Genomic DNA, 27,423 nt, shown 5'->3' on the forward strand with positions numbered 1-27,423 from the left:
GTTTTGGCATCACTGCTGTGTGCGTGTGTGTATGTCTGTGTGGCTCCAAAACAGCCAGACTGATACCCAAAGGTGATGAGAATTTGGAGTACCAGTAGTTTGGTGAAAGGTCAAGGAAAACATAGTCCAAAATGACCCTTTTTTTTTGTATATCTCAACAACCAAGAAAGTTAGATGGATCAGTCTTGATGGGGATATTACTTGAATAGATATCAGGAGGTGAACAGATGTTGGAGTAGTTTGGTCAAGGGTCAAAACATGGTTTGAAATGCCCTTAATAGTTCCTTGTGCACTGACGTGGTGTGTAGAGTGCACAGAGTATGCATCAGACCTCTGATGCCACAATTTTCCCTCTATATCATATAGTGATGTTTATTAGTTGTGCTCTTATTGTGACATTTCTCCTGTCTTACAGGTTGCTGACTGCTGCGTTCTCGTGTCTGTGCACCTCCAGGTTTTATGTCATCCTTCATTGTGGTTCTCTGCGTTGGGGTCCTTGACTATGTCATTACACTGATGAATCACTGTACCTGGTGCAGACACTTCAATTCACTGGCACCTTTATCACCTCCCTGAACACTTGGTCCCCAGTTTAAGGTCACCCCTGTACCAATTCTCCACGTACATCTGGAGTTATGTCAGGAAGGGCATCTGGTGTAAAACTTGTACCAAATCAACTTACAGATCCTCACCAGATCCACTGTGGTGCCACCGAGCAACTACAGGAGCAACCAAAAGTTGCAGTACCACATACTGACTATGAGCCAGTGTGCGGTTCCCATCATCTTTACCATGTCCAGGCTGCATGTGAAAGGATGCTGTTAGCCGTGACCTTTGACCCCTGTCAGGCTGGGAACTTTCCCCAGAGGGAAAACAGGGATATGAAGGATGTTTACAGAAAGACCTCTTTACCCTGCAGTAGTCGTCAATGAAACGCAGCCGCTTCATAGCCACATCTCGCACATGACTCCGCCGGAACAGGATTTTGCCTGAAGGGGAAGAAAACGCAGAATCAAGACTGGAGAGAGAGAAAATCTAGTAAGAGGAAAATAACATGGAAAGAGGAAAAATGCACACATACGGAATGTATAATACAACAACAAAAGGAAGCTTATGCAGCTGTGCACAGGCGCTGTGCAATACACAAGTCAGCCACAAGATGTCAGTATTCTGTAGTTGTGATTAATTTATTTTTGTGAGTAATCTCAGGCGGCTGCAGGGCTTCTGTGATATAACTAAACCACAGTGGATCCAAACAATAAAAAACAGGCACACAACTCCAAACCAACACAGCAAATATTTATTTTACAATCGACTTTGGAGAAAGTGCAACACATCCAAAGCAAATAGATGAATTATAGATGCCAAATTACAGCTTTATTACATTTTTTTCTACTTTAATATACCATGCAATGATGTGTTGATGGTATATGAACAACTCTGTCGCAGTTCTGTCCATTTTGTGTTTGTTCTGTTACCTGTTTTATTTTGACAGGTTGTCTCACCTTTCGTTCTGTTCCATTTCAGTTCCTGCACACCTGTCTTGACTCAGCCTCAGGCCGCCACAGCTGACTGTCATTTCTTTGACTGCCCCTGCTCTTCACAGTGTGTCTGTCTGTGTATTTAATAGAGGTGGGCGATACCGGGAATTTTGGTACTGATCCGATACCAAGTAAATACAGGCCCAGTATCGCCGATACCGATACTTTTTCATATTTAAACTTCATAGATCCAAAGGATCCAAAAGACCTAGGATAGAATTTCACCAAACATTGTACGTGACAACAAAATACTTTATTATCACAATCAACATTTTTGTTTAAAAAAATATCACTCGACACAACTTAAAACAAAATCTCCTGAGGTAGAGGGCTGACAAACCACAATACAAGGGTACGCTGCTCCGTGTTGTGTGACACAGCGCAGCGCTGCTCTTACAGACAGAGAGTAGAGTTTGATGAATCTGCGTGCGCAGCAGTCAGTGCGTGCGGGAGAGAAAAAAAGCTTGAGTATCGATCTTTTTACACGAGGATCGTTCAATATCAATACCAGCATTGGTATCGATATTATTGATATTAGGATCGATCCGCCCACCTCTAGTATTTAAGGCTTTTCACTTCTCACGTATCCAGTCCAACAGCATTAACTCACAAATGACCAAATAATAGATATTTTGCAGAAGAAGCTGAGATGTTGAGGACAGGTCCAGGAAAATGTGTAGAATCACATAATAAAAGTCCCCAAAATCCACATTGTAGCTGTTTTTTTAAAATCCAAGATGGCTCCCAAAATGGCCACCATTTCAGGTTTTTACATATCTTTGCTTCTGCAGAGGCTAGCAATCTAATTTAAGTGTCTAAATATGTTTTTGGGCACAAGAAACTCTTTACCTAGAGTTACATTAGAAGGAGCAATTTGGATCTCTACCGGATTTGTTGTGGCGACTTCAAGCAAATGGGTTCAGCCTAAAGGAAAAAGTTGCATTGGTGAAGATTACCCAATCAAACTATCTGAAAGACAAAAAGCACTATGGTTGCTGTCATTTTGATTTACCTTAACCCTAACCCTCTAAAACGACATTATCAAGCTGCTCATCACAAACTGTGATTCACCGAAACGTCGCCGTCAATCCCTACCGTACTGTATTGTCGCTCACCATGAGCCTGAACGCCAGGCAACTTCCAGTGAGACGAAGTGTGTGTGTATCTGTGTGCGATATGAGTCAATGCTAGGATGCAAGTGTGCACAGCCTGCAGGATATGCGCACTTGCCTCAATTAAATCTGAAAAGCATGCATGCACGCACTCGTGATAATACCATGAGAATGAATGCAAAACATAATGAATTCAAACACAGCTGGGACGTGCACAGATAGCGCACCATCAGCAGGAACACATGCACACGGTTCATAGCCTGTCAGCATCCATTATTAATATGGGAGCTTCTTCAAATAACTGGAGCTGAGGATCAGGCTATTACCTGGGAGAAATGGGATGATTCTCTTCTTTGGGTCTTTCTGCCCTCCCTCAATTGGGAACTTGTCAAGAATCTGCATCTGTTGAAGAAAGTAGAAAGAAAACGTGTTATTTCTTGTTTACGAGGAATCCCTTATTTTTCTCTTCTCCCTAAGCGCATCAAATATTACTTTGAAAAAAAAATCAAAGACTGTCAACACGTCTTTGATCCTGAGGGCATGGAGCAGCGGTGGATCAGGGAGACGTGGGGTTCATGGGAGTCAAGTTCAGATTTATTCATAAAGCAAAGAGACGTGAATGCGGTGAGAGAAGTGCTGACGCCGGAGGAGTGAGGAGGAAAAAGGAGACAGGAGGCGAAGGGAGAAAGAGAAAGAGTGGAGAAGGAAGACAGAGAAATGCAGGAGTCAGGAGGTTTGGAGGACTGTGTTTACCTGCCGTCACTCCGCAAATAAACCTTTCAAGAGCAAGATGTGAGAGGAAATAAAAGAAGAGCAGACCTGCAGGCTGCTATTAGCACTACGGTGCATTTTACTGTAATAATCAGACAGACAGACGGAGACAAGTGACATCCTGCGTTGCGTCTAATGGCTGAGTACGCTGCACAATCAAATGTTCATCACTACAACTGTGCTTCTGCAATAAAGTGTGCTGCTTGGCGATGCACCTCGCGGATTTAGTGGCGTTTTGCAAGTGCATTTATAGGCAGCAGAGCTTTACAGTGTCAGAGACACAAAATACAACAAACATGAGTGAGAGCTGCACTCACCTTCAGTGACTGTTTCATTTATTAGAATTAATTTTGTGAGAACATTTACCCTAACGTGCATCACCAAGCCCAGCCTCAAACTTTTGCTTAACAAGGGATAATCTAGATTCTAAACTAATTACATTTTTTTCCGCAAATCTGATTGGTTAATTGTGCGAGATTTTAGACTGTATAATATCGGGATAAAGGTGGCAAAATATTCGACGGTTTCACATTTGGATGTATTACTCCGCGCCCTGACCGACCGCGCGCACTGCTACGCAGATGTCAATAATGATGAGAGCGAGTGAAAGTCGTGTACCGACGACGCTGCCGAAATGGGTGAATTTAAGATACCATATGAAAGTATTGATGTGGATTCTGATACAGAATTACCGTTTCACATTTGATGGATTTTCACAGATTTTCACATTTGATGGGTTATTCCGCGCCCTGGCCGCTGTTGGATGACGCTCGAAGGTAAACCTCACCGACTGAATTACCTACAGAAAAATACACCGTGCAAACGATGGAACTGGATTAAAATGGGATTACAGTCACAAATATCCATTTTACGCGTCTCTGGTAAAGGTCAATTTGCCACCGTATAACCAGCATGAACGTCCGCAAATCATCAGGCACAAATCAACAGGGTTATTCCAAGTAACATACGATCCAACATATACTCTTCCCCCAGTGAACAAAATTACTTTTCAAAACACTCAAAGATGCTGTACAGTACAATTTAAATCACTATAAAAACAGGATAAAAACAATCATTTCAAATATTAAAAGCAGATCTGAACAGGTGGATTTTGAGTCCTTTCTTGAAAATGGGGAGGTCTGGGCAGTTGTTAGAACTGAAATTAGAACTGAAACAGACCCAATGTCAGACTTCTCTGAGGTCTTACTGAGGAGACGTTGCATTTGTACAGCAGATAACAGAATATTTACTGAGGAATCCTTCGAATGGTGATACAAGCACCAAATTTGGCACAAATACTCCTCAGACATTACGCTTTTGAAAAGAAAAAAAAAACGGCTGGCCACTTGAACTTTCAATAGGCGGACAACACAACAAATTAAACTGTGTCAACTGAAGAATTACACAGGGGTCAAAATTTAAAAATGCACCAATCAAAGTGAACACTATACCACGTTATTTACCTGAACATAAAGATTCCAAAAAGGTATAGTTTTTACTATCTATGACTAAATGTTATGGAGTTATGGAGTAAAAACAGCAAGAATGGTGACGGGGTGAAAAGTTCAAGTTGCTTCAATTATAGCAAAAAAAAAAAAAAACAAGTGATGCAAATTATTGGTTGAGTTAATAGGGGTTTTAAAAGGAAAGGTTTGCACCATGTGTCATGCTGTGTTGTTACGTTACAGGGTAACATATGTCACATGTCATAGAATCCAATGGACGTCCACCTTGTTTGACCTTTACTTTGGAGGCCAAACATTCAACACAGTCAAAACTATTCCATTTATTAATCCTATTAGTTCAACCAATAATTTGCACCACCTTTAACCAAAATTGGAGCAACTTTACGTTTTGACCCCTGTACAAACTGAAATGGACCTCGTCACCATTCTTAAAGTTTTTACCCCATAACTCCAAAACATTCAGTCATAGATAGTCCAAACTATACCTTTTTGGAATCTTTATGTTCAGATAAATAATGTGGTATAGCTTTCAATATGATTGGAGCATCTTTAAATTTTGACCTCTGTGTAATTTTTCAATTGACTCCTACCTGGCCGCCTATTGCAAATTCAAGTGGCCAAAATAGTAAAAAATACTGTAATGCCAACAATTTGCCGCTTTGTCTATATCCACATTCTCACTAAGGACACCTCAAGGAAAGAGCACTGACGTCCGCCCCCTCAGCTCTCCTTATACTGTACCAAAGCTTCTTCTGGGTTGTTGTTGCATTGTTACTTCTTTTGCTGTGACAGCATAAAATCTGCAGCAGCTGTTTGGACGTCCCTGTTTCATTTTAACGCGACAAGAAAACAAAAATCCTGCTGTTTCCACATCCAGGCATGCAGCCCACTCGGCGGGACACAGAAGGTTTAGAGACAGAGCAGCAAATAAACTGTTACTTAGCTGAGCAGCAGATGCTGAATCTGCAGCAGCGAGACTGTTATTTACAAAAAAAAATAATGCGGAGGTGAAGAACGCATCATAGAGAAAAGCAAAAGAGAAGAAAAATCACTTCCCAGGCTCAGCAGCTCGACCTCCTGTCGTCTTAAATTAGCCGAGTGTTTCATCAGACGCCTTTTTCCAGCATCCATAAAGTTTCCTCATCCAACGACCCCTGCAGCTCCCAACCTTCACCTTAAAGCTGAAGTGTGTGTCAGATTTAGTGTCTACTGGTGAGGTTGCACATTGCATTATACCGTATCCAGTGGCATTTGCGTTTCTTTGGTGATGGGGGTTCACACTCCCTTACCTTCTCTTGTGATATGCAATATGCTGTTAGATGTTATGCAATATTCCATTTCAGCTAATAAACACCCACAAATCCTACGAATTATAGGGTGTATGTCTCTCTTATAAAACAATGCCATATGTATGTAAATTCATCAGCTACGATACGATTCAGGAATGATACTTCTTTAATGGAGTGATGTGATGCTACATGATTCCGTGCAATGTAGGGGAGGTGATGTTCTAGTGGTTAAACGTTGGGCTTGAGACCAGAGGATCCTCGGTTCAAATCCCAGCCTGGTCGGAAAGATCACTAGGGGCCTTTTGGCAAGGTCCTTAATCCCCTAGTTGCTCCTGATGTAGTGAGCGCCTTGCATGGCAGCAGCCTCACATCAGGGTGAATGTGAGGCATTGATGTGTAAAGCGCTTTGAGCGTCTGATGCAGATGGAAAAGCGCTACATAAATGCAGTCCATTTAATGCAAAGAAATCTCATACAATTCTTCATAGAATGTATTCATTTTTGGCAATAAATTAAAATCAAAAGTGACATTGCTTGCCTTTTTCTACTGTGCTGCAGCATGCTTGCACACCACTGGGGGCAGCCCCACATACAATATCAGAAATATAATAATACAATAACATGCTTTTGGAGGGCCAAGTCACCCAAAATGACAGATATTCGCCCGAGTTAGACGAGGGCAAATATCTGTCATTGTGGACGACGGCATGAACGGAGGGACTCAGAAAATGCATACCGCACAACAAATGCATGTTATTTGCATTATCATCACTTTACTGAGATACACAACACGTAACGCGTACATAAAAAGTTGGCCCACTTTAACTTTTGTCGTGTCGGCTGGCGTGCTGCTCTCCTCATCAAGCTGGCTGCTTTGGCTGCTGTTCATTGTCGTACTATCCATGAGAAAATCATCTGGAATATCCATATTGAGACCAAAACACACTTCTTGCCTTTTTATGTTTTCCTCTGCGGACAGTTCTTGGGCTGCACGTGTGCTATGACATCATTTGTTTATGCACAGTGGGCGGGTATAGCCAGGTAGCGTCGACGTAAATCTACGCTATCGGCCTAGCAACGCCTCGGTAAAGTGATAATAATATAGAATATAGATATAGAAGAAGAATATAGAAGAAGCCGGATGTTGTTAGCATTGCATAAATAGCAAAGCACAACTTTGCTATTATGAACTGGTATGACAGCATTAACAAATTGTGAACCAAACATAAAGTTGAAACAGGTGTATATATATATATATATATATATATATATATATATATATACATATATCTCGATAGATAGATCACACCGACCTTTGAAGATGTTACAATCCAGGGTCATAGTTCCTGTAGATCAATTCAGGGGTCTGTGTCTCGATGCAGTTGTATAGTTGTATGTATTACTTTAGCATCGATTTTCGACAGGTATCCGTTAATCCTACAGGCTGCAGCTTTAAACCCGAACTGGCCTACTTGGGTCAAGATCAACTCATTATTTAAAGCGGTCTCCATTTGACAAAAGCTGGCCCTAAAATACACACGCTCCTTTTACTCCTGACAGATTCCTGGCAGGAGGAGGCGTGTTCGCTTCCAGCCAGGAACTGTGGGATCACAGAGAGAAAACGGTTGAGAACAGGTGGGATGGCGGTGCTCAGGCGCAGCGGGCCGCATGCCGCGTGCAAACTGCACATTCTGGGGAAAAAAACAATGCACTCCTGCGGTGCTTCGGCACGCTTTTTCCTCTTCTTCTTGTAAATGTCCAGCTGATAAACATGCATTAGTGCAGAATGTCATCAGAGGGAGAAAAAACCACCACCACCAACAACAAAAAGAACTCGTGCCAAATCATTGCTCTAGTTCCAGACTTCACTTCACTGTCTCCTTGGCAACCAAGGAGAGACTGCGAAGAAGAGTTGTGAAGGGATGCGATTGGATGAGGCTGCACAGCCCTGGACCTGGAGAGGCTGCGTTTGTCTTCCATCCTGTTGGAGTGAGGACAGAGTGCTCAAAGAGCCCCATGACGTCATCCTCAGTCTGGATTCACAGCTCAGGTCACAACGATACACGTTGGGAAATGCAGATTGTTTTAAAGCTTGAACTGAAATTTATGCAACGAATAAGCAAAAAGAAATGAAAATGGGATACGCAATTCCTCCACTAATGTGTGTGTGTGTGTGTGTGTGTGTCCCTGCTCCTGTGTAATTGTCTCTCAATCAACAGGCCCGATGTGTTTAAGATGAGGCTGTTCAGTTATTACTAAAATAATAATCACAATTATTTTCACCAAAATTGAAGTTCCACTTAACATGATTACTCACTGACTTTTGAAGCATCCTGCATTTATTGAACTTAAATAAAGAAAAATTCAATTGTAAATATCGCTGATGTGAAAATGAATTAGAAAAAAAAACATTCAGAGAGTGCAAATCTCCTCCAAGGACACATGCTCCTGAATGCTTAAAACTTCTTCTGGATCAAAAATGTGTTCCAGGGTCAAATGAAATAAAAGCCCTCATTTTCCATCATCATCTGCTCACCAGACGTGTTCCATTATGTTGCTATGTGCCAATCATTCTTCTGGACCTCAGCTCCAGAGTATGCTCACCACATTTAACTGAAATCTGTTCATTACCTTTTGATTTATTTCCTGTTAAGAGGCAAACACCACTGAAAATATTACCTCCTTGACGGAGGCAACAATCGCTTTTTTTCATCGTTTGTCTTTCAGTTCTCCAGTAAGGATCCACCAACGCAATTCCAGTTTCATCAGGAGAAACACGTGTCACCTGGTGTTCTGTCCAAGAACTAAACAGGACCTACTCGGCTTAGTTTGAGATCTGGTGAGGTCAGGTGTCCACACAACAGACTGGCTGCAATTAATCATCCAAAATCAGAATCAAAATTCAGTTAATCACTTCGCTCTCCTACACACCCAATGTGTTTATGATTAAGTTTCTACAAAAGCAGAAAATTCTCCATAAAAACAAACATCTCCATCTCTTATTTTTTCTCACACAGTGCACCAGATATTTGCACTTAACATTAAAATGGAAAAAAAAACTTCTTTCAGAAGAACGTGTTGGGGATGGTCCACTAGTCCTAGGGTCTTTATATTATTTGATATATATTACAACCCCAAACTGATTGTAAAGTTCACCCTAACCCCTAACCGGAACCAGGACTAGTGGACCCTAGGACTAGTATACCCTAGGACTAGGACTAGTGCACCCAAGGACTAGTGGACCCTCACACCAGTGTACCCTAGGACTAGGATAAGTGGATTCTATGACTAGTGTACCCTAGGATGAGTGGACCCTAGCACTAGTGGTCCCTAAGACTAGGACTAGTGTACCCAAGGATAAGTGTACACTAGGACTAGTGGACCCTAGGACTAGGACAAGTGTACCCTAAGACAAGTGTACCCTAGGACTAGTGCACTTTAGGACTAATGGAAACTAGGACTAGTGTACCCAACGACTAGTGGATCCTCACACTAGTGTACTCTAGGACTAGGACGAGTGGATTCTAGGAATAGTAGAAACTAGGATTAGTGTACCCAAAGAGTAGTGTACACTAGACCTAGTGTACCCAAGGACTAGTGGACCCTCACACTAGTGTTCCCTAGGACTAGGATGAGTGGAATCTAGGAATAGTGTACCCTAGGATGAGTGGACCCTAGGACGATTGGACCCTGGGGCTAGGACTAGTGGACTCTAGGACTAGTGGCAAGTTCCCGACTAGTAGACTGGTAGGGAATCAAATACTTATTTGCAGCAGTAACATACAAATAAATTATTAAAAAATCATTTTTTATATATATTTTTTTATATTATGTCTCTCACAGTGGACATGCACCTAAGATGAAAATTTCAGACCCCTCCAAAGTGGGAGAACTTGCAAAATTGCAGGGTGTTCAAATACTTATTGTCCTCACTGTATATATATCTAGCCACTGTTAGTAACCATTACTATCACCTTTCTGCAGATGGAGGGGTAGAAAAAAGTGAAATGCACAGAAATATGAGACATTTGGTCATTTCAGCCTGCAGTGTGAACGTGGCCTTAACTACAACTACTGTTTCCACCACAAGAACTTTTCCATCACTACATTCACCACAACAGCGATTCTCTCATCCACAGAACTTTTTTCTCTTCATATCCAGTTTGACACGTGTGGACAAAGACACACAGCTGAACGCGGAGCTCGTGCTGGACGCCATGTGATAACAGCAGCTCCTTTTTCATATCATGCCAATGGACTAAGAATAGATCCTCCTGAGCGAGTCGGCTGGTGTGAACCTCAGGGGTGCCACGCTGTTATCGTGCCAGTGAATGGACTTATGTCTCATTTGGTTGGTGATCATGTGACCGCTCGTGCTGCAACTGTGAGGGTTTACCCCCGGACTGACAAAAAGGAAGTAAAGCATTCAACTTCTGCTACAACTCATGACCAGCGTGACCAGACAGCCATGTGTTCTTGCTACCGTTTTCCCAGCAGTGTGACGCCAGTGTGGCCATCGAGTCAGCTGGACTCGAAATGATAAGACTCTCTACTTGTAAATGCAGTACATGAAAATTCTTGAACTTACTCGGTTTTAATTTGAAAATATTTTATCAAATGTATTGTCAAATACTGTGATGATTTCATGTTAATTCATTATTTTTTGGAGAAATACCAAATGTTTGTAATCATAATAATCAGCGCTAATTACTAGAGTTAAATTTGACAAGTCAACATGATACTAACCATCCAAAACCTAAAGCTACTCAGTTCATAATAATATGGAACAGAGGAAAGAAAAAGCTCACCCTTATTTTCTACACTGGAAGCAACAACAAAACGAAAATGGCGTAACTTTTTGGTGTGTGACAGACATTGCAAAGGAGCTGAAGTGAGCTGTGTCTTTGAGTCTTTGAGGTTGAAAAATGCCTGGAAAGAGCTCATGGAGTCATGACGTTGTTGGACACTGGGCAATGCCGATATCTTTGCAGGAGAATAAAGTCCAATTCTTTACGGTGCTGTTGCTTCCTGTCTTAAAGTGTGGTTAGGAAACTTGGACAACAAGATGTCTTTGGCACTTGGCCTTTAGAGTGGATCCTTGAGTACCGCTGGAATGACTGCATCAAACAAACATTTACGTAGAGCGACTAAGATGAGGAGTATCACTTGCATTGTGAGGGAATGTCTACGGAATGGGAATGGGTTCTGACATTTTGGCCACGTGGTGTGTTTCTCTGTGCATGAATCACTCCATTCATTCTGGACTGATGAAGCTTTCCTGTAATTAACAAAGACATCAAAGGGAGTTTCCAGTGGTAATGACAGTGTCAAAACCCATTGCCCGCGTCTTGACACCTGGGCAATGGATCAAGTAAGGGATTGCCTGTTGGGTAAAATATGGTGGGGACCTTTTGTGCACAGTGGCCGCTATGGTAACCGTGAAGACCCAACAAGTCCTTAACGGCAGATCAGTTGGAAGAGGTGATGGCTTGTAACAGCTGTGAAGGTGGGGGGTTACTGCAGCAGGTCCTCAGACACCAATCATCTAGGATTTCCCAACAATCTGACCAGGCTAAGGATTTGTCAAGGACCGTGTGTTTGTCAGCGTGCAACGACCTTCCCATGTTAAACTAACCCATGCACAAGTGTCTCTAGATCGCCCCCGGATGTACAGTCTAGGAATCAATCAAGAGATGATCTTCCTCACTGCCGAGGTATTATGACGACCTGACCACTGGATAAGTTTGTTTGTGGGTAGCCCCTTGGGTTGACTTGTGTTTCACAGTGTTTAGTCCTACTCAAACAGTTTGTTTTGTCTTGTTTCTGGGTGTGGCTGTGACCTTTTTGAAAGCTCCTGGTACAGCTCAGATCATAAAGTCAAACTAATAACACTAATCGAGTGCATGAAAGAAGTCTGGACATGCTTTACAGCCTGGCAGTGTTTGTTTTCACTGAAACACATGTATGACATGATGTCCAGTGGACACACTACAGTCTGTGCCCCCCCAACCGCTCACAGTTGCACCTTTAAATATGGCATCAGATCCGATATGAGCAGAACATCTCCACTTGTTGCCCACGATTACAGTACATGTAAATGGAATATGAGCTCTTGGTGTCATGCTTGCTTCTTTATTGAGATTACATTTGATTTAAAAACACGAAGTCGTGTTCTGATCAGATCAAACACGAGTCTTAGATCCATCTGTGCTCTGCCTCCCTCCGTTTCCTTAGAATCATCATTCTGCAAATCAGTGAGTGCACTGTAGGCTTTATTATTATTTTATTTTGCCATTATTAGGAACAGTGGGGGAATTTCCACAGTGTATTCATATGGATAATAGGAGCTGAACACTTTGTGCAAATGTGTCGTTTGTGTTCAGCTGCGAATGGCAACTGCAGTTTGATACCAACTGCGACACTGTCGCTCGTAAAAGTGTTTGGTTTATTAAGTTGCATCTCCAAATGCTCTCCAACAGTCACTGCCCAGTGAGATAGCACCCTTAGCATCATGCCGACAGACAGAACGAACCAAACCATTCACCGGCAGCACCACTGTGTGTGTTTTAATGGCATATTTACAGCGTGCTTCACTTCAGTTATGTTTCTGATGGATAGCACAAGTGATAGGCTTCCTACCGGCCAGTCAGGTAGTTTTTTTCCAGCTGAACATATGAGGTTTTCCTCATCATCCTGTCTGTTTTCCTCCTTCAAACAAGCACTGTACAGCCCTGTAGCCATAAGGGCAAGGGTCGGAAGACACTAACACCTCCCCCCCCCAATCATCCCATGGTTAAAGGTCCACCTTTGAACACATATTTTTAAAGGAGTTTTTGCACATAATTATGATTATTATTATTATTATTATTATTTGCCATGAATGGTGGCATGGTACAAATAGTTGGCGGACACAAATGCAGACTCACAGGCTGAGGAACTGGAGTAATAAAAAAAGGGTTTATCTTGAAATGAGGCAGTGGCAGTGGTACGGTACACAGTATGACAGTCAACGATGCAGAGGTGACAGACAGTCGTTAGGCGTGGTCCAAAAAACAAGCAAGGTTCAGAAACACGGCAAGACAGAATTCAAAGGCTGAGGCTAAGGCAAGGTGCAAAAAAACACAGCAGAGTCAAACATGGCAACCACAAGAGCACTGACAAAATAAGGGCTAGGATACGGGCTGGAATGAGGGCTGTTAACACAACAAACTGGCACGGAAACGCTAAAACACACGAGGCATAAATACATGGCGGGCAATCAGGGCATGATGTGAGACAGGTGCGGAGACCATTCAGGAAGGGGGCATGGATGGATGAGACGATGACGAGGGAAGACAGGAGACAAGAGGGTCAGTGACTGACAGGAGCAGTAGCAAGAAAAAAATCAGTGACTGTAACACCACCCAAGACCAACAGTGATCAAAAATAAAATACCTAAAACAAAGATAAACAATGCCAAAGGCTTCATAAAAACCCAAAATGAAAGGAACAAAGAATTGAAACAGACAAACAAAAGAAAGACGAAAAAAGAGATGAACTCAACAAGTGTCTACAGTAAAACAAACCAAAAATCAAGAACCAGGGCCAGACACAAGAACCATGAGAGGGAAGTGGACACAGACAGGGGACAAACCATAACATAGGCCCGACAAGGGGCAAACCATGACATTATAATTATATGCCTGACACAAGAAGAGCTCTGATATACATACAGTGGTATGTAAAAGTTTGGGCAGCCCTGATGATTTCCATAATTTTCCTTTATAAATCATTGGTAGTTTGGATCAACAATTTCAGTTAAATATATCATATACCAGATGAACACACTGATATTTGAGAAGGGAAAGTTTTTAGTATTTACACAAAGTGTGCAATAATTATTTAAACAAAATTAGGCAGGTGCATAAATTTGGGCACCCTTGTCATTTTATTGATTTGAATACATTTAGGACTAATTGTTGGAACACAAAATTGACCTCCTTATACAGGTTAATCTAATCATGAGAAAGGGTATTTAAGGTGGCCATTTGCAAATGTTTCTCCTCTTTGCATCTCTTCTAATGAGTGGCAACATGGGAGCCTCTAAACAACTCTCAAATGACCTGAAAACAAAGATTGTTCAACATCATGGTTTAGGGGAAGGATATGAAAAGCTATCTCTGAGATTTCAGCTGTCAGTTTCCACTGTGAGGAACATATATATATATATATATATATATATATATATATATATATATATATATATATATATATATATATATATATATATATATATATATATGCACTGTTCAGCTGTCAGTCAGGTATAGCCATTGGACTGACTTTAATATGCTTAAAGTGTGCTCTGTGCAACTGTAACATCTAATAAAATATAAGTATCAGATCGAGACTCAGTATCATTCATCCATCCATCCATCTATCCATTTTCTTCCGCTTTATCTGGCGTCGGGTTGCTGGGGCAGCAGCTCACGCAAAGCCGCCCAGACCTCCCGATCCACACACACCTCCCCCAGCTCCTCTGGGGGAACCCCAAGGCATTCCCAAGCCAGCCGAGAGATGTAGTCCCTCCAGCATGTCCTGGGTCTTCCCCGGGGCCTCCTCCCAATGGGACGTGCCCGGAACACCTCTCCAGCGAGGCGTCCAGGGGGCATCCGGAAAAGATGCCCGAGCCACCTCAACTGACTCCTTTCGACGTGGAGGAGCAGCAGCCCGACTCCGAGCTCCTCCCGAGTGACCGAGCTCCTCACCCTATCTCCAAGGGAGCGCCCAGCCACCCTGCGGAGGAAACTCATCTCGGCCGCTTGTACTCGCGATCTTGTTCTTTCGGTCATGAGCCAAATCTCATGACCATAGGTGAGGATCGGAATGTGGATTGATCGGTAAATCGAGAGCTTTGCTCCCCTACTCAGCTCTCTCTTCACCATGACGGTCCGATACAGCGGCCGCATCACTGCAGATGCTGCACCGATCCATCTATCGATCTCACGCTTCATCCGTCCCTCACTCGTGAACAAGACCCCGAGATACTTAAACTCCTCCACTTGAGGCAAGGACACTCCACTGACCTGAAGAGGGCAAAGCACCTTTTTCTGGTCGAGAACCATGGCCTCGGATTTGGAGGTGCTGATTTTCATCCCGGACGCTTCACACTCGGCTGCAAACCGCCCCAGTGCACGCTGAAGGTCCTGATTTGACGAAGCCAACAGAACCACATCGTCCGCAAACAGCAGAGACGAGATTCTGTGGTTCCCAAACTAGACCCCCTCTACACCCTGGCTGCGCCTAGAAATTCTGTCCATAAAAATAATGAACAGAACCGGTGACAAAGGGCAGCCCTGGCGGAGGCCAACGTGCACTGGAAACAGGTTTGACTTACTACCAGCAATGCGACCCAAACTCCTGCTGCGGTCGTACAGGGACCGGATAGCCCTTAGCAAAGGACCCCGGACCCCATACTCCCAGAGCACTCCCCACAGGGTGCCCTGAGGGACACGGTCGAACGCCTTCTCCAGATCCACAAAACACATGTGGACTGGTTGAGAGAACTCCCATGAACCCTCGAGCACCCGATGGAGCGTGTAGAGCTGGTCCAGTGTGCCGTGACCAGGACGAAAACCACACTGCTCCTCCTGAATCCGAGGTTCGACCATCGGTCGAATTCTCCTCTCCAGTACTCTGGAATAGACCTTACCGGGGAGGCTGAGGAGTGTGATCCCCCTATAGTTAGGGGAGCAGTATCATTCATTCATTCATTTTTAAACTTAGGCTGTGGAAGTTACTACATTGTAACAGGTGGTGCAGTGTGGTAACTTCTATCTTTCCAAAGAAGCTCAAGCTACAGACCCCACTGTGGGACAGACGCTGGATGTGAAACACAGGAGCAGAAACAAGATCCCATAATTCTGCAGCAACTGAAGCAAACTTTTGTCTCATAGTCTGATTCACTCTGATGTCTTCTGAGCTCTTTACATGAATACCCAAGATCAAAATCAACTCACTGTCAGCTCTGATCACATGGTGCATCATATGTAATATCATCAAAGTAGGAAAAGTGGTGGGTGTTGAAGGAAATGGAGAGTGTCACCTGTGAAATGTAGGCAAAAAAGCAAGCATTCAACAATAAATGCGTCTCCTCATCTCACAACAACAAAAGGTGATCGTGTCACTATTCCTGTCATGTATCATCGAAACATAACTCAAATTTTCTTCTTTGAAATGGAAATGACCTAAGTCAAGCAGGAATGCTGCACAACCTGTGCTAGTTTGTTTTGACAAGAGAGTTAAAAAAACAGACTTTTAAACGAAATAAGATGCAAAATGAAAAGCACCGGAAGGGCGAGGCATTCCGTGCGTGTGCACGTGATGCCATACTGCATCACTTTGGGGACATATCAGCATACATGTCATTAAAATGATAATGTTCACTTTGTCCCTCGCCCAAGAGATATCCAACAAAATGTGCTTTTCTGGCTATATTTCTGACAACCTAGATCCCACATTTCGACCAATGTGCTCCAAAGGTGTCTATGTTTCTCTCACACAAAGTTCTCAAGTAGTATATCAGATAAGAATTACTGCAACTTATGTGTCATAAGTCTAGACTTGAAAGTCTCTATAGAATCTGTTTTATTGACGTAGGAGATCATTCCACAAAACGGGCATGATAAGAGAAAGCTCTATGACCCACAGACTTTTTAATTCACCCTAGGGACACTAAGTAGTCCTGCACCCTGAGAACACAAAGCCCGGGCCGGTACGTAGGGTTTAATTAGATCAGCTAGGTAGAGAGGTGCCAGTCCGTGAACAATTTTATAGACTAGTAGCAGAACCTTATAATCTGATCTCACTGGGACAGGAAGCCATTGAAGAGATGCCAAAATGGGTGTAATGTGGTCAAACTTTCTGCTTCATGTCAAAAGTCTGGTAGCAGCATTTTGAACCAATTGGAGAGCCCTAATGCTGGACTGTGTTAAACCAGAAAATAGAACATTACAATAATCCAATCTAAAAGAGACGAATGCATGAATCGGGGTCTCAGCATCAGCCATAGACAGGATGGGACGAATTTTCACTATATTTCTCATAATATATTAGAGATATTACGAGGACTGCTTTCTTCCATCAGATCGGCATACAATTGTGGTACTTTGAGGATGTTTAACGACCCCAAACATATTTAACTCTATAATCCAGATAAAAAGCAATTTTCATACAAATTTGGAAAGTATAACATTTTCAGTTCATTTAGGTTAATTTAATTAAAAATGACATCTGCCATAAAGTTAAAAAGACGCTACTAGAAAAATGCTGCTAATGTTATTATTGGCGTATTTTTACTGTCAATGCATGTTGTCAAGGTTTATAATGTGTCCAATTGATATAATCAGCGCTCACTGCAATACAAAATACAGAAAATAAAATCCCAAATCCACTGACTGTACAAAAGCCTTAAGATTTTCTTAAAAAGCTCAAAAGACCAAATTTTAAAAATAGATTAATTTTCAGTAAATTGATACATAAAATGTTTAAGAACTTGTATCTGTTTTAACAGTGATTTTAAAAAAGTAATTTTTCAAAAAAAACACTGGGTTACAACATAGTGTTTTATTATGTAAAATAAATAAAGTTGATCAACACAATGTTGTTGGTGCACCCACAAGTTAAAAAAAAAGAAAAAAGTTTGCCACATACTATATTCGGCTTTTGATGCTTTAATAAATTCTTCAACATTAATAAGCTTTTATTTTTCTTTTAGTGCAGCAGCTAAGAGAATATTTCGAGCAAAATCATGCAAATGGTAATACAAGCACCAAAATTGGCACAAATACTCCTTAGATATTACTCTTTTGAACAAACCGACTGGCCACTTGAATTTTCAATAGGCGGCCAGGTAGGGGTCAATTGAAGAATTACACAGGGGTCAAAATTATAAATGCTGAAATCATTTTGAAAACTACACCACATTATTTGTCTGATCGTAAAGATTCTAAAAAGGTATAGTTTGGACTATCTATGACTGAATGTTCTGGAGTTATGGGGTAAAAACAGCAAAAATGGTGACAAAGGTCACTTTCAGTTTGTACAGGGGTCAAAAGTTAAAGTTGCTCCAATTTTGGTAAAACATGATGCAAATTATTAGTTAACAGGCTTTTAAAAAGGTATAGTTTGAACCATGTATCATGCTTAGTTATCATGTTACGAGGTAACATATGTCACATGTCAAAGAATCCAATGGACGTTGACCTTGTTTGACCTTTACTTTGGAGACCAAACATTCAACACAATCAAAACTATTCCATTTATTAATCCTATTAGCTCAACCAATAATCTGCACCATTTTTGCTGTTTTGACCCCATAACTCCTGATCATTCAGCCATAGAGTTCAGAAGAGTAATATCTAAAGAGTATTTGTACCAACTTTAGTGCTTGTATCACCATTTGCACGATTGTTTCAGTTATCTGCTGCACTATTTGCACAGTCTTTGCTTTGTGCTCGTAGTTTTTCCACAGTGCTGCACTTTACACAAAAGACACGTGAGGAATGCAAATTGGATTTGATCAAACTGATTAGAAAATATTTTTGATTTTGATTTATTTTATTTATTTCAATCAGCAAGCTCATGCAATAACATAAAATAAATGAATGAATACATAAAATCAAACAAAAAAAGGAAAATACATAAAATACTGAATATATCCTGAAAAAAAACGTAGCTGAGTGAAAAAGGTCAAAGCTGAAGCTATCTAGCTTTTAAATGTCCTATTTATGCCGTGTCAATATTAAAAATAAAACATTTCTGTCAGACTACGAACAGTAATATGAAAACCATCACAATTAATCACTGGTACTGGTACACATCAATTTCTTTTACCATTTTGAATACTTTCGAGAACACTGTAACCACTTAAGATAGATTTTTCTATACATTCTTTTAAAATGATTTATATTGGTGCTCTGTTTTAGCTCCAGCTCCAAACTGTTCCAAAAATCCACCCCACAGATTGATATGCACATCCTTCTCTTATGAGTTCAACTTCTATTCTTTTTGAAGTTCAATTCTCCTCTCAAATTATAGCCACCTTCTCTTTCCATAAATAGATTTTGTATATTTTTCGGCAGTAAAATGTTTCTGGCTTTGTACATGATTTGTGATGTTTTAAATTTGACCAAATCCATAAACTTCAAGATGTTTCATTTTACAAATAGTGGGTTGGTATGTTTTCTGTATTTATGATCCTTATTGCTCTTTTCTGTAGTATGCATAGTGGCTGCAGGATGCTTTTGTAGTTGTTTCCACATGCTTCCACACAGTAAGACAGATATGGTAATTATAATGAACAGTAGCGTATGTGTAAGGTTTTATAGTCCAGTATGTATTTTGTCCTCCCCAGAATTGCAGTGCACTTTGCCAGGTTTGATCTGACGTGTGTTGTGTGGGCCGCCCGAAGAGGAGGTACTGCTGGCCCAACACCAGAGGGCGCCCTGCCTATAGTCCGGCTTCAGGCACCAGAGGGCGCAGTCGCCACCAGGAGCACCAGGAACTCTGACAGCTGTCATCCATCAACTCATCATGTCACCCATAAAAGCCTGGAGAAGACACCACACCTCTGCCGAGAAATCGTCTGAATCATTCAGGTAGACACTCAGCCGTACTATTCAGTTGTGACGTCTTTCACGTCTGTATTAGTAGTTAATTTGCCTTCTGAGTTTGCAGCTTCTCCACGGTCTGCCGAGTTGAAGGGAGTGGTAAGAGGTGGCGTTCTCCACTCTTCACTCTTATACTTGTGTAGTGGAGTCTGCACGGATAACCAGAGGAAGTAGTAGGATTAGGAGGTGGTGTTTTCTCCCTGTATCAGGAATACTCAGCTGACTGTTTACTGGGTGTGTGCACACACACCCACTCTTGACTGTTTCTGTTCCCTGCCAGCAGTACCCGATCTGACAGCTGGAGACGGTGGCCACCTGGTGACTCGGGACTTGGTGGCTCTGGAGTATTCCAGATCCGTTGGCGGTGGAAATCGTGTGGGTCCCGACTCTTCTCTGGACAGGCGTCTCCTATCCTCGAGCCTGCCCACACGACACCAACTTTATAAAGGACTTTAGTATTGCACTGTATCTGTATCCGTTGTGCACTTTTCACAACATTAAAAGTGTTACTTCTTATTTCCATTGACCATTCATTTACGCCCCCTGTTGTGGGTCAGTGTCATTACACTTTTCACAACAACGTGGCTTCCATGAGGTTTCCAGCTGATTTTGCTGCCTATGATCACTCCAAGAAATTTATTTTGATATACTCTTTCTATGTGTGTATTGTTTATAATCAGGTCTACTTGAACATTCATTGAATTTCTTTCAAACGACATCATCTTTGTTTTCTCTAAATTCAATGATGATTTGTTTTTGTCAAACCATAATTTTACTTTATTAATTTCTGCTGTGCTCAGCTCCAAAATCTGCTGCAAGCTCTCCCCAGAACAAAAAAATATTTGTATCATCTGCAAACAATACAAATCTTAATAACTTTGAAACATTACACATATCATTTATGTATAAAATAAACAAATTAGGTCCTAATATTGACCCTTGTGGTACCCCACAAGTGATATCTACAGTATGTAGTGTGATTTATGCTAACTCATTTGTACATATTGTTTCCTGTTTTTTAGATAGCTCGACACAGTCCCTCTAATACCACACCTTTCCATTTGTCTAACAATATATTATGATCAATAGTCTCAAAAGCTTGGCTTAAATCAAGAAATACATCCAGAGCAAGTTTTCTGTTATCAACATAATTTGTGATTTCCGCTATTAGTTGCATGACTGCCATTGATGTTGATCTGCTCGCTCAGAATCCATACTGTCATCGATACGTAGCAGGATTTAAAGCTGTAGTCTCTTTGAAATAATATCTGTGATTTAAGTAATAAAATGTGTTTTTCTTTAGCACCATCATTTTATTTCTTAATATTCTAATTGTATTTTCCCACTCACATAATCAAAATTTACCTCGTGTGGAAACAGTGTAGGATTTTGATTTCATGGCTTAAAATACAACATGACATACATGAACAAATCATGACATAAAGAAAATAAAATTAACGGTAATTTTGCAATACACCAAAGATGAAGATATTTTATAATAACTAAAATTTTTAAAAACATTATTAATTTTACAAAAAATCAAAAGGGACTACAACTTTAAGTCTGAGTACCCTCAGTCACTGTTGTAGAAGAAGAGAACGTGGAAAATATACATAGCTGCTAATCAAACACTGTTCAGTTAAAGTTCCTCCATGTGATTAAAGGTTGATTCTTTCAAATCACCATTTTCGTGTTCTGTTTGCCACTGTTGAATAAGAATGAAAATACCAGTGAATGGCCCTGCTCAAAGACTTTAGAAGCTGCACAATTTGATTTCATCTGAAACTAATTAAAGACCCGAGCGCTGAATCGGCAATTGAATCAATTGTGTTCGCACTGCGTCAGAGCGAAACGCTGTCTGCTGGAGAACCTCGGCAGAGAAATGCAACGTTTCCAAACTACTGCAACAATCAATACATCTCCGTCCATGTTCAAGTTCAGCAGCAAAAGCTCAGAGTGATGAATGCTTTACTCTCAGCAGCCAAAAAAAAAGATCAATCAAAGAGAATCACCCATCTCGGCGTGTCTCGGAGAGAAGAGAAAACACATATGGTATTTTTCAGAAATTAAGCCAGCAATGTACTAATGAGCTTAGAACCATTTCATCCGGTGATCTTTGGCCTTTATTTGTGCCTAAAGTTCAATCGAGCTTCATCTGTAATCAAGACGATGGCTAAAATGTTTTAGATGAATTTTTAGGCTGTTTCAGCTGCTTGGCTTGGTTCTGCAAGTTCCAACTGAACAACAGCTTCCCGTTCCAGAGCAGCCGCAACCTCAATCTGAGGGAAGCAACAGTGTTGGCTTACATGCTGACTGCTGTAGTTTGTCTTAAATAAGGAGGTCCGCTTTACGGTTCACTGCAGGCAAAGCCACAGCAGGTGGCTCTCACCTGGGGCCAGAGTCCACAGCTAACCGAGGAACGTAGGACCAGATTTAACCATGCTGACAGACTCAAAGAACATCCACGTCGTGAGCAGGACAAACCACAGGCAGTGCAGCCAAATCACCGCCTCTCCAACAGAGGGGTGAAATCGAATGGGAGGGCTTCGTTCCTGTGGGTGTGTGGGTGGGTGTGTGGGTGCACCACGAAGCTACCGACCCACACTTAAGAGCTTCTAAAAGGAAATGACAAGTGAAATTTGGAATCTGAACACAAGTGGGCTGGCAGAGTGGGAGGAAGAGAGATGGGTATGGGTAGAAATCACCTGCAACAAACCATACAGAAGAATCACTGCTTTTCTTATGACAAAAGCAGAAACATCTGTTTATTTCATGAGTTTGATGAGGGGTCATGGTTAATATAAGCAATTTAGGGATTAAGGATCTTGCCCAAGGAACCTTAGTAATTTTTTGGGGGGGGGTTTTTTGTGTGTGTGAGATATTTCAATGAAGGATCCTCTGGGCACACGTCTACCACCTGAACACTGAGACCATCACCTCCCCAACCTGAGTTACAGCCAAATATGTCTTGGCTGAGCTTCCCAAGCACCTCGCATTTGCAAACATTTAACACAGAGTCCTCCTGTGCAGGCACGCCATTCACAAAAAGTCAGGAAAAGTCTATTTTTTTCCAATGAACCTAGTGTAACTCAGTGTACAACAGGCGATTGAGAGGTTTTAAGCCTGACCCAGCAAAATTAAGGTGTAGTTCTCCAACTTTTGCATTCTGAGAAACCAACATTTCTTGAGAATGTGTTAAGTTTTGATTCACTGGGTGCAATGTTGAGAAATGTTTGTTTCTTAGAATGCAACAGATGGAGAACCACTCCCTACTATTTGTGGGTCAGGCTCAAAACGACCGAGATGGAGCGATTCAGCAGGCAAAGACTGGATCATCATGTAATAAAAAGTCTGCAAGGATAATCAGAAACACTAATAGACCTTTACACATACACCCACATGTCCACACGGTCCCAAAACCCCACAAACAAACAAACAAACTGGCTCGCAAATCGTCCCTGTAGAGAAGACAGATCTCTGCAACATGTAGCTCTGTAAGTTAATGCACTTGACCCTGAGGATGTGTAGGCCCAGGAGGTCTAGCCATGAAAAGTAGCTCAGGAGAGACCAGAGGGGGGTGAGGGTGGGTGGCAGAGAGAGGGATCTGTGTAGAAAGACAGAGACAGATGGAGGAGAGGAGAGAGATATGCATAGAGGGGAAAACTAGGAAGGAGGTATGAATGAAGAGTTGCAGCTGGTGACGAAATGATAACTTGGGCACGCGTTCTTTTCTTTGCAGATGAGATGCACAAATAGGCGCGACAACGTGTGCATTGCTCCGGGATTGTAGTGGAAATTCGTTTCTTATCTCAACGCACATCGTTTCGCCTTCGTCTGCTTGAACAGATGGTATTCAAAGCCCGTATCCCATATGTCCACACAGGCTGACTGTTTACCCAATCACTGTTCATTAACCTGCAGAGAGGCATCGACTGGAACCAAACTGGCCTCTAACACCGATACCATTGATAAGGAGCAGCAGTCAGTGGGTTTCAAAACCAATCCAGAGTACAACACAGTCAGCAAAATGTCTTTGCAGAAGCTTGTTTTAACCTGTTTGGAATTCCAGGCGGGTGATGTCTCAGCATCGGGATAACAGTTATAGAGCTGGGCAGGATAACAAACACAAAGACGAATGTTTAATTTCAAATTACACTTCTCTCTGTTGTCTCGGAGGGTGACTGCGGCTTGCATGAGTGATTACGCAGTGAGGCTCATTCCTCAAGAACCTCCACGGGAATCAACAAACACACTGCAGTCGAGCTTGTCTGATGAGTGTGAGCTGTGAGCGCCTGTCCGAGGTATCAGTTCTGAGTACAAAATGCTGCTCTGAATGTAGACAAGATATGACATTCGTGGTGCAACCACGTAGAGAACTTTTACCACCTCAGACTCTGTGATACCCCTCCTGTGTTACAATAGTGGCACAATACAAGAACGTCCAAACGGTCTATCTGGTAGCAATCACCTTTGGCCATTTCCTTTGCCTTGCTCTTGCGTTCATTTTGTAGCAAATGTAACTATATAATCAGATCCAAAAGTACTTGGACAGCAACTTTTGGGGGATTTACTTCAATATGATTAATAAACCAGTGACCCTATACAATTAGAGAAACTAAATATAAGGATTATTGTTCATATAAAATATCATTTTTACAGCCAACTTTCTATAGACAAGTAAAGGGAAGGATGCATGAGCACTGCCAAGCCACTAAATATGTCTTGGTCTTGATCTACATCAGTGGTCACCAAACTGACTCCCAGAGATCACTGTTTTCCAGCTCTTCCTGCTCCACCCACTGCTAATTAATTAAGTCGGGTGTGCTCAGCCAATCAACAGCCAGGAAAGCCCAGACTTGACTAATCAGTTGTGGTTGCAGTGGGTAGATATGTACTATGTGCAAGGCAGCTGATATCCAGGAGCTAATGCCCCTTGACAAGGAGTTATGGGCTTTTGTGGCTGTGGTTGGAAAAACTGTGCATTGTGTATAGCGCAACTTTTGGCATTTTGGATTGCCTCATCACTTGGAAGAATGAGATTGACATGATTACTAGGGTTGGGACTTGTCTCCTGATATGATACTTGGGTGTGGAGTCGATATGCATCGCAATTCTTCCACCCAGCCATCCATTTTCTATATCTGCTTACTCTAATTAAGGGTCGGAGGGGCAGCTGGAGCCTATCTCAGCAGTCATAGTACTTTCTAATACTCATACAAGGGTCCAAATCTTTCACCACAACCCCAACAAACAAGATGTTTAGGCTCTTATTCTGCAATATGAGCTCAAGAATCTTGCAGTTTTTCTACATCCAGAATCAATTTAGAATCAAGAAAGAGTTATTATTCAAAATCATGACCCCCAACAGATTACCGATTAATCCAGCTATAGTCTAGTGTCAAAGGAATTCTTATTTAGGGATGATGATATCAGACAAATGTGATACAGGAACAGGTTCACGTTGGTGGTCCCCCCAAAAAACAACAACTGAGTGCCGATACCAATACAGCAGCAGCTGCATTCATGAGAAATACTATATGACGATCAACTGTTCATGCTACATCTGAGGCTGCCAGAATGTGTATAATCACTGTTTGAATTCAGTTGAATTACTTTTTGTCACATTGTGTGTCACTGAAAAGATCTGTCCTTCAACCGCTCAACAGTGCTGCTCACTCTGGGCTCTATAATACCCAAATATTCAGAAAATCAGGCCTTGACCTCCCTGAAAAGGGTATGAAGTATAACATAATCAATGCATAGTTAATCAAATGGTGCACAAAGGCTGTGGTGGCTTTACTGGAAATATAACAGAAAAATAAAACCAGGGCCCGGTTTCATAAAGCAGTATAAGCTTGTTTAGTGGACTAAACTCACTTAGTGAAATCATATTTTGACGTTAGTCGTTGCACAAAGCACTTAGTCGGCTAAAGTTTTGCGTTACCCGACTTAATGTTTTAGCCTGGTACAGAGGAGGCTAATCTTATTTTACTCAACAAAACGTCAGTGTCTTACCTCAAAAAAGGTGGCTATCATGTACCACCACTTGATGGAGGAGGAAGGAAGGAGAGACCTGCGGTGGGAGCGGGTGTTCCGGGGCCAGAAGAAGCCATTGGAGATGTTTACGGAAGCCAAGGTCTGGAGCGCTTCTCCTCTGCTGCGGCGGACTCGGAAATGTTTGTAGCAGATGGACCAACCCAAATATAAATAAAGCTGTCGCGCATTGGAGGCGTTTCTTTGCAATGGCACTCGAAAGGCCGCTCTGACAGTGAAATCGTCGATTAACGTAAGACGGCTAATCTACAATTTTAGCTGTCTATGTGAAACAAAGATTAGATGGCCAATGTTGGGCAACTAAGTAATCTTAGTAGACTAAAAGATAAGACTACTTTATGAAATCACGCCATGGACTTCAGCGTGTTGAAGGTTTACTGTGGCGCTGAGCTGCCACAGATGAGCGCTCCAAAGTTTTCATCAGCTGAGCTCCTCTTCCCGTTCAGGTGGAGAAGACCTTGAGCTGAAGAGAAACCTGAGGGCTGATCAAAAGAGCGTAGAGAGAGAGCAAAGAAGACAGAGATAAATGGTGAGCGAGCGCAATCAAGTGCGCTGGCTGCCACATACATCTCCAGATAACAGGTGGGAGAGGAAACGTGGCGAAGCGGAGAAGGACAGATGTACGGAACATATACGGCAGCAACATATGATCATCACCAGTTGAAGAAAAAAGTGATCAGACTTAATAACAGACAGTGCAAAAATAAAACATGCACATGCTCCACTCGCGGCACACAAAGACATCGGACGGACACTTCGAACTTCCTCTGTGGCTCAGACGACTGCCACCATTAAATGAAGCTGCTCTTTAATCACGTACACTTACCTTCTCAGCTAAAAACTATTTCCTCCACTTCTCTGGAGAATTTTACATGTGGTGAGGGTTTAGTCATATGTGGGTTTGCGCAGCTGCACAGCTGCATCTGAGTTTTTAATGTTTCAATACTTGGGGTGCATCCAAAAAACATGATACAAAAAACATACAAACAATAATGTAAAAGTAATATTTTACACATATGGAACCATAGGTTGTGTACCTTTTAAAAAAAATTAAGAGATGTGCAACATTGACTCTAATGTCAAGTTCATGTATTTGTTTGTAATGTAATTACGCAAAATGCAATAAAAAAAACTTCAGGCAGAATGTTCAGGATGTGGAAATTGTAGATCCTCAATACACTTGTTGAACATCTGAAGTGATATTATTCCACTGGTTTTACTTTTGTGTCAGTCTTTTGTCCGGTGCCTGTACGAAGAAACCAGACGGGGATAAACCGCGATTTGATTCATGCTGTTTGTGCTGAACAGTGAGGGAGATGTATGGTTAAATTCTCGATTTAATACCCAAACTTATAGTGTCTGCTAGGGATGTGTCATTCATTCATTCATCCATCTTGTGCCACTTATCCAGGTCTGGGTCGAGGTGGGGGTAGTCCATACAGCTCATCACATACTTCTCAATCCTTAACCAAGTCTTCTAACTCTTCCTAGGGGGATCCTGGGGCATTCCCAAGCCAGCTGGGAAATATAATCCCTCCAGCG

At 41.9% G+C, this 27,423-nt stretch overlaps 1 protein-coding gene across 1 annotated transcript in view; it reads right to left on the reverse strand.

The window, feature by feature from the left end:
• Nucleotides 1-27,423, reverse strand: part of LOC117525510 (SH3 and PX domain-containing protein 2A-like) — a 249,494-nt gene that overhangs the window by 160,512 nt on the left and 61,559 nt on the right. The window contains 2 exon segments of the mRNA XM_034187367.1: nucleotides 913-989; nucleotides 2,980-3,055. Coding sequence (XP_034043258.1) covers nucleotides 913-989; nucleotides 2,980-3,055 — 153 coding nt within the window.

The sequence above is a fragment of the Thalassophryne amazonica genome, chromosome 15 (genome assembly GCF_902500255.1).
Source record: "Thalassophryne amazonica chromosome 15, fThaAma1.1, whole genome shotgun sequence".
NCBI classification, from domain to species: Eukaryota; Metazoa; Chordata; class Actinopteri; order Batrachoidiformes; family Batrachoididae; genus Thalassophryne; species Thalassophryne amazonica.